Raw genomic sequence first — 8,939 nt, forward strand, 5'->3', positions numbered from 1 at the left:
GCACAGTTTGAAGCGATTTCTATGATTGTTTTTAAATGCTAGCAACCGCAAACGCTAGGTAGTAGGGGGAGAACCAATCAATCTTGCAAAGGGAAAGAAGACATACAAAACTACCAACATGACAAAAACAAACCTTAAACCAAGAAGAAAACCAAGTCTGAAACTGATACAAGAGAAACACCCAAAAAAAAACGGAATCTAGCAACATCACCTCGCCAACCGCAATAACTAAAAACACAAGAACCTTACAACGAGCCAAACCGAAGGGGACAAAAAATTTCCAACCAACGGACATCAGTTCCATCTATTACGATGAATAGTGAAGATAGGAGGGCTTGTGGTCAACTTACCTCATTAACCAAAGAACTTGTTACAAAACTGTAGACCAAGAGATTGATTATTATACCATTTATTGAGATTTACAGCTCGCTTGCTTCGTCAATCCATTTGGCATTTTCTTGTTTACTTATATGCATAAAAGTAAGTAAATGTACATGACCTTGTTGAAATCTTTATAGTATCAGCAAGATATGTCACAATTACCAAGTCTTTCCATCTTGGACTGATGTGATGTAGAGAGTTATGTTGAGGAGTGTAATAAACCAAATACAGATCTCCACAAAATGTTACATTAATAGGAAATGAGCATGCAACTTTTTATACCTATCAACTTCTCAAGTTTTAACTTCACACAATTCACTCCGCGCTCAGAAATCACCATTCATGGCTGATTACTTCTCAGACAACGAATCTAGAGAAATCGTCACTTATCCAGAAAGCTATTATTGTTAGAAACAGAAAACAGTGAAAGTGTAGACAGTCTTCAAGTAAAAGATATTTACTTTTAACTTTAGAGAATCTTAAAAAAAAAACCTTAATGTTCTAAGCAGCTAGGAGGTAATCATCTATATGATCATATGTTTAATACCATGTGATAAATATACATTCGAACTTTTTTCTTTTTTTAGTAGGTTACTTATGCTCAGAAGAAAAGAACAAAGACTAGGAATAAAGAAGAAAAAAAAAAACAAAAAGCAAAAAAAGAGATTAAGATATTATTTGATTATAAGCAAGGTATAAAGTTACTTGTAGTGTAACAGTAACACTTGATGGTCTGTGTTTCTATTTCAAGTCTCAAAACAATGGAAACAAAGAAACCCATACACAAAAACTTAAAACTGTATGTGAAAGAAACGTTCACTAACCTTTGACACTTCTGTGAACATCCACAGTTTGAAACAAAGTACAGTCTCGTGGTCTAACGAAGAAGAAGACAAGATGACTGACATGATTCCACCACATTTGAGGAAACTTTGGGACAAATGGAACATTCGTGGAGTCATAATACTCAGTCTCTTCCTCCAAACAATCCTTATTTTCTTTGCACCTAGCAGAAGACGCACCGCAAAGAAGCTCTTCCTTGTCCTCATATGGTCAGCTTATCTTCTTGCTGATTGGGCAGCTGATTACGCGGTTGGGCAAATCTCAGACAGTCAAGAAGAAGAAGCTGCATCAAACAAACAGTCCAAGAACCGTGAGCTGCTAGCTTTTTGGTCACCGTTTCTTCTCTTGCACCTTGGAGGTCCAGACACCATTACAGCACTTGCCCTGGAGGATAATGAGCTTTGGGACAGACATCTGTTTAGTCTTCTCTGTCAAGGAGTCGCCACCGTGTATGTGATCTTGTTGTCTATACCAAATAGGCTTCTGACTCCAACATTAATCATGTTTGTGGGCGGAGTGATCAAGTATGTCGAGAGAACAGCTGCGTTGTTCTCAGCGAGTCTTGGCAAGTTCAAGGATTCTATGCTCCACGATCCTGATCCTGGTGCTAATTACGCAAAGCTCATGAAGGAATATGAAGCTAAGAAGAATATGAATATGCCAACTGATGTGGTGAAGGATCCAGAGAAAGGACGAGAAGGCAATACTCCGATTAGGCCCGACAATACCTTGACCGCACTTCAAGTTATTCAGTATGCGTACAAGTACTTTAACATCTTCAAAGGTCTCATTGTTGATCTAATCTTCACCAATCAACAGCGCGACGAGAGCAGGAAATTCTTTGACAAGCTGACTGCAGAAGAAGCTTTACGTATCATCGAAGTCGAGCTCGGCCTCATCTATGATTGTCTGTTCACCAAAGCAGAGATTCTGCATAACTGGACTGGAGCTGTGTTCCGGTTTATAGCTTTGGGGTGCCTTGTTGCGTCTCTCTGCCTCTTCAAGATGAATAAGAAAGATCAATATGATGGATTCGATGTCGTCCTTACTTACGCATTGCTCATATGTGGAATAGCTCTTGATTCCATTGCTCTTCTCATGTTCTGTGTTTCTGACTGGACCATCGCTAGACTGAGGAAACTAAAGGAAGACCTGGAAGAGAAAGACACCAGGACAGACAGAGTTCTCAACTGGATCCTCGATTTCAAGACGCTGAGATGTTTCCAGGATAGACATGAAGTGCTCAACAGAAACTTTATGTTTCGCAGGTGGTCTGAGTATGTTCATGCTTACAACATGATTGGATTCTGCTTGGGGATACGTTCCACGAGAATCCATTATACCAAGGGTAAGATACACAGTTTCTTTCACCAGATCATTCACATTTTGTCCATAGATACTGCCATCGAAAATTTTCACCAGATCATTCACATTTTGTCCATAGATACTGCCATCGAAAATGCCACCAGAGGAGCTCGCCAGTTTCAGAATTGGATTGGTCGCTCTCTCAGTAATTTGTCCAAAAGAGACAATTCGGTAATCCGTACCGGTCTTAAATGGTTTCTCTTTTTTCCTCACCTCCTCGGACTTTTGATCTACAAGTTCCTAGACTTCTTCGGTATCAAAGATTTGGTTGAAGAGATAAGATTCACAGTCAGTGATCGCCTCACCAGAGAACTATGGGAGTTCATATTCACAGAGGTGCAACAAAAACACCAATTTGCTGAAGACCAAGAAAGTGCAAAGGATATATCTTCAGCTAGAGGAAACTGGACTCTACTTGAAACATCAAGCAAAAAAAGAGAATACGGATCAGACCATGCGAAACTTCTGCAGTATGTAACAGAAAAGGATTACGATCAGAGCATTCTACTGTGGCACATCGCCACAGAACTCTTATACCAAAAGTCAATAGACCAAGAAGTGACAACAGAGAAACAAGAACACCGTAAGCGAGAGAAAGAAGAACACAGTAACCGAGAGTTCAGCAAAATCCTTTCGGACTACATGATGTACCTCCTTATAGTGCAGCCAACTCTGATGTCAGCTGTTTCTGGAATCATAAAGATACGTTTCAGAGACACATGCGAAGAGGCAAAGGACCTTTTCCGGAGGAGGCATATCGACAAATCAAGGTATGAAAAAAACAACCTTGTAAAAGAAGCTTGTCTAGCTATTCTCTCTGTCAACACAGAAATCGATCCAATGGCTGTGAAAGGAGACAGAAGCAAATCCGTGCTGGTTGATGCAAGCGTGCTTGCAAAGGAGCTAGAGAAAGAAGGCAGAAACATGTGGGAAGTAGTGAGCAAAGTGTGGGTTGAGTTACTTTGCTATGCATCACTTCATTGTAACTCTCAAGAACATGCTTCTCAACTCAGCAAAGGCGGTGAACTCATCAACTTTGTTTGGCTATTAATGGCTCATTTTGGACTCGGAGATCAATTCCAAATCAACAGAGATGATGCAAGAGCCAAACTCATTGTCGCCAATTGATCACACAAACTCGGTTTCTTCATCTACTTTTTTTTTTCCCTATGTTTTATCTTTGTCCACTTCCTTGAATAATCTGCACTTGTAGTGTAGTAAACTTCCTAGTCTATGCTTATGAACATGAAAATCATCTCCTTTGTTATCAATTTCATTCAAGATTTAGACTCTTACTCAGAATCACACAATTTATCAGACCCTAAAACCCTAAATCTGGATTAGATTCTTTAACACGTAAAGTACCTATCCAAATACTCATCGAAATAAAACAGGATTCACACAATTCTTCAATAAAAAAAAAACCCTAAATCCCCAAATACAAAACCCTACTTACAATACAAAATCAGCCTCAGGGAACTAATCTTTAACTTTAGAGATTTGTTTATATAACCCCAAATACAAAACCCTACTTATTTATCTGCGGTTTTTTTTATATATATGTCTAACTTCTAAAATTTAGTGATTTGAAATTTGTGCACACTAATTTTTACCTTTTATCTATAAAAGTTAAAAATTATTGCTTACAAAGATGGTATAAACTCTATGTGAGATGTTGGACATAATTAAATTGATGAATTAATTGAGATTAATTTTGAACAACTTGTTTGAAAATCTTGCTCTCCACAATACATAGTTTTAGGTGGTTTTATTTAGTGGAGTTGAGAAAAATGAGAATTAAGATGATGATCTCATTTTTTAACTTTGAATAATATACATAATTTTTATCTTAATCTGAGTTACTTCAAATATTTATATTAGATTTATGTTGTTCATAATAATTTGTTTTACATGATGCGATGTTTAATGTTTCATATATAATGCTTCCATCACGTAATTATATATATATATATATATATATATATTTTGTGATAATCTTTTGTTTGTTTTCAAGTGTTACAAGCTTTCGATACTTTTTTATTTTAGGAAAGTAATTATCAACAATTATAACTTTCTAAGTAAAACGTTTTTAATTAAGGTATCGATATAAACATAGAAAGTTTAGAACAATAACCTAATAGTAATTACATAAAAAGGACAAAAATGTTATTGAAAAGTTTATTAAAGAAATGGTGAGATAGCGTGGTAGTATAAGGAGGTTGGTTATCTTTGTGCTTGAGTTCAAACTCTTTTTAGTACGAAAGATTATTCTTCAAATCGAAGTATCTAAAATCTGATTTTAGGTACCGTAGAAGATTATAGAATGAAGATTCATAACTCTGGTTGTTTATGAAAACAAAAACAAAACAAAGATTGGAGTTTTTTCTAAGTGATTTATGTGCTTTAAACATTTATTGATCTAATCAAATACATTCACGAATATTTCTTGTCTAAAAATAGTTCTTTTCATTTTACAACAGCGTACGTTAAGGTGCTTTTTCCATGAAACAAAATCATGCCAAAAATAAAATAAAAAGTTCTTCCACAATTTTAACTGTTTAAGCAACTTGTGTGCAAGACTAAAGTGTGGTTTTCTTGATTTTACTATCAACAAGAAAAGAATATCTTATTCTAACAAATAAAAGCCTTTGGTTAAAGAGTACTTACCGTGGAATATAAGAATGGAATGCATAATCTGAATAACGTGGGAGTTATCTTTATTTATAAAATTCTGGTCAAATAATTTACAATTATTCTAATCACCTATATATATTATTGATATAACCTGAGTAAGAGAGCATGAAACAGCAAATTTGATACTTAACGATCTTAGTTTTTTCAGACACATTACAAGAGTAACAACAATGCAAGTGATTCCACCAAAAATAAAAAAGATCTTAGACATATGGAACATCAGAGGACTTGTGATATTGTCTCTGTTGTTCCAAACGTCTCTTATCTTCCTTGCACCGCTGCGGAAACGTACATCAAAGAAGTGGCTCGCTGTGGTTCTTTGGACCGCATATCTTTTAGCGGATTGGACCGCTAATTATGCGGTGTCACAGATTACTAAGAATCAAGGGAAAGAGCCAGAACCTGGCGAGTTTCCAAAAAACAAGAAGGTACTTGCTATGTGGGCACCGTTCTTGTTGCTGCATCTTGGTGGGCCGGACACGATAACCGCGTTGGCTCTTGAGGATAATGCATTATGGAAACGTCATTTGTTTAGCCTCGTCTCTCAAGCGCTCGCATGTAAGTAACGGGCCGGTCGACACAATTTGAATATATGAAAAGAAAACATATACTATGGCTCTAAATGATTATGACACTGATACCTGAGTTTTGCATTGCTATTTTATTTTCTAATACTATCCGTGTTCGCTATGTGCTCTATACGTAGTAGCCATTCGAAACATAAGTGCATTGCACTTTTTCAAACACAAAAAAACATATGCATTGCATGAAGATTAAACGTTAAATTTTATTTTTTTTGGAAATTTAGATTAAACGTTAGTTATCAAGTAATAAATATTGTCTTTGGATTTTCCACATACCAATCATATAATGATATAAGTATGCATATCTCATGATTTACCGTTAGGTGATCATTTTAATGATTAAAAAGTACTTCTTAATTTATTATTTGGTTGACAAAAAAAGTTATGAGAACTCATATTATAATTTCTCAGTAATTATTTTAAATTCTTTAATAATGTCATTATAAATTGATCAGTAGCTTGATTATATATGTTGAGTCTTACCGTTTCTTCTTATAATATATATGTTTTCAGGTGTTTATGCGGTGGTGCAATCGATGGAAAACGTATTATGGCCACCAATCACACTGTTATTCATCACCGGAACGATTAAATACGTGGAGAGGTCACTCATTGTACTCAGCGAGCTTAGAGAACCTCAAAATCAGAGTTTTTGAATACTCTTCGAGAAAAGATTTAAATCTCCCAACTAAAATCATCTTAATCCACAAGCAAAAGGGACCCCCGAAACTCGTTAGACCGGACCGAGATTTAACCGATCTCGAAATCGTTCAATACGGCTACAAATTCTTCAACACTTTCAAAGGTCTTGTTGTTGATCTTGTTTTCAGTTCTAGTGAGCGAGACGAAAGCAGAGATTTCTTCAATGAGTTGAAACCGGGAGAAGCACTAAGGATTATTGAATCCGAGCTTGATTTTCTATACGAATTGATGTTTACGAAAAATGCGATTCTTCACACGATAACCGGTACTCTGTTTCGGTTAATTGCGTTTGGATCACTTATTTCTTCCTTCTTTGTCTTCCATCGTAGGCCGCTTAAGTCTGAGGAATTTCATGGAGCAGACATTGTGATTACTTACACATTGTTCATCGTTGGTATCGCGCTTGATCTCCTGTCAATAGTCATGTTCTTGTTCTCGGATTGGACATATGCGGTATTGAGTAAGCTTAAGGATGATCCAGAGGAATATAATAGTTTTATCGACTCTTTACTCAATTGGTTTCTCGCGTTTAGGAAACTGCGTTGTAAGAAGCATACATGCAATGGAAACCAGACCCAAGAGGTGCTCTCGACGGGGTTTTGGTCACGGAGATGGTCAGGCATGATCTACGGATTCAATTTCATCGGGTTTTGTTTGAAAGCCAAAGTTTCAAGAATCCATAAGAAGAGAAACTGCAATGTTTTAGTGTGGGAGTCTGTGGGTTCGATGTTCGATTGGATAATAAGAAGAATCCAAATGATGTTTGGATGGATCAAGAATGTTAATAGATCACTCAGAAGCGTGATGAGGCAATGGTCTAAGAAGAATCCGATGTTTTGTTATACGGTTTACCCGTTATACCTCGTGTTCTTTGCAGGTATTCCTCAAGTTTTCGCAGTCTTTTGGGGTCATATTGATCGAATCTTCAGTGTTAAATCTTATCTAGACGAGATTAGGTTCATATCGAATGAGCCTTTGACGAAGAATCAATGGGAATTTATATTCAATGAGGTAAAGAATAAGTCCTACTTTGCGGAAACACCCGACCTTACAAAGAAATTGTCTTCGGCGAGAGGAGAGTGGGTTTTACGAGATATGATTCTGGCAGAAAGTGAGAGATTGATGCGTTACGTAGAGAATGTTTCTTATGATCAAAGTCTTCTCCTTTGGCATATTGCTACTGAGCTCTGTTTTCAACAAGAAGAAAATGAGGAGATGGAGAATCTAAGCCGAGATAATTACGATGACCGTGAATTTAGCAAGATTACATCGGATTACATGATGTATTTGTTGATAATGCGACCAAAATTGATGTCGCAAGTGGCAGGAATCGGAACTATAAGATTCAGAGACACTTTAGCTGAAGCTGAGAGGTTTTTCAAAGGAAAGCATATCAAGAACCTGAGAGATATGAAACGAGCGAGTAAGATGATTTTATCGGTTAGTAACGATTATGAGCCAATGTATGTGAAGGGAAATCGAAGCAAGTCAGTGCTTTTTGATGCGAGTATGTTGGCAAAAGAGCTTCAGAGATTGGAAGATAATAATAGTAGAAACGGATATGGGAAATGGAGAGTGTTAAGTAAAGTGTGGGTTGAGTTGCTATGTTACGCAGCAAGTCAGTGTAAAGCTATGGAGCATGTGGCGCAACTTAGCAGAGGTGGGGAGCTTCTTAGCTTTGTTTGGTTGTTGATGGCTCACTTTGGGTTATCAGATCAGTTTGAGATCGATAAAGGAGAACCTCGAGCTATACTCGTTGCAGGAGAGTGATAGTTATTACTCGTAGCAGGAGTTCAATGTGGGATATTGTTATCTGTAATTGTTATAACAAAAAATACAATATAAATCTATCTGTTGTACGAGAAAAATTCTTAAAAAATTGTCAATGTTACAAAAATGAAACTCTTGAATATTGAATGGAGCTCATAAGTCATTCAATCACTACCATAAAGTAATGGAATAGTTTGGTGTAGTGGAATGGTTTGGAGTAGTGGAATGCTTTGGTGAAGTGGAATAGTTTGGAGTAGTGAAATAGTTTGGTGAAATTATTTGGTACTATAAATATGCTCTTCCACTCCATTGTAAGATACACCATTGATTCACTTAACAAAGAAATGTATAGTTTCTTCCCACATTATTACTCTCTCTCCCTTATATTTCTATCTCTTTAAATAATTTTATTATTATACCATTTTCAACATATATGATCGATAGAAAATTTACGATACATTATTTTTCTTAATTATAACACGTTATCAGCACGATCACTCTATGATCGCTGGAAAAAATACGGTATTATACCGGGCGGTATGTCGCCTCGTAAAAGAAAAATATGGAAAAAGAAAAAAAAAAGAAAAAAAAAGAAAATAT

The 8,939-nt window shown here is 36.3% G+C and overlaps 2 protein-coding genes across 3 annotated transcripts; both read left to right on the top strand.

The window, feature by feature from the left end:
* The first annotated feature begins 1,022 nt into the window (after positions 1–1,022).
* Positions 1,023–3,881, top strand: LOC9301313. 2 transcript variants are annotated; one of them, XM_021010483.1, is made up of 2 exons: positions 1,023–2,572; positions 2,621–3,881. In XM_021010483.1, exons 1-2 carry the CDS (start codon positions 1,279–1,281, stop codon positions 3,715–3,717), a joined length of 2,391 nt encoding a protein of 796 aa, XP_020866142.1. In that variant the 5' UTR covers positions 1,023–1,278; the 3' UTR covers positions 3,718–3,881. The 2 variants fall into 2 exon arrangements, with proteins under 2 accessions (XP_020866142.1, XP_020866148.1); XM_021010489.1 differs by having other exon boundaries at positions 2,669–3,880.
* Positions 3,882–4,785: 904 nt separating this feature from the next.
* LOC9299546 lies at positions 4,786–8,455 on the top strand. Its single transcript, XM_021023525.1, is given in 3 exon segments — positions 4,786–5,841; positions 6,381–6,474; positions 6,476–8,455. Coding segments are annotated over 3 exon segments (2,346 nt in total). The 5' UTR covers positions 4,786–5,453; the 3' UTR covers positions 8,340–8,455.
* The last annotated feature ends 484 nt before the right edge of the window (positions 8,456–8,939 follow it).

Source organism: Arabidopsis lyrata (genome assembly GCF_000004255.2).
Source record: "Arabidopsis lyrata subsp. lyrata unplaced genomic scaffold ARALYscaffold_8, whole genome shotgun sequence".
Classification (NCBI taxonomy): Eukaryota; Viridiplantae; Streptophyta; class Magnoliopsida; order Brassicales; family Brassicaceae; genus Arabidopsis; species Arabidopsis lyrata.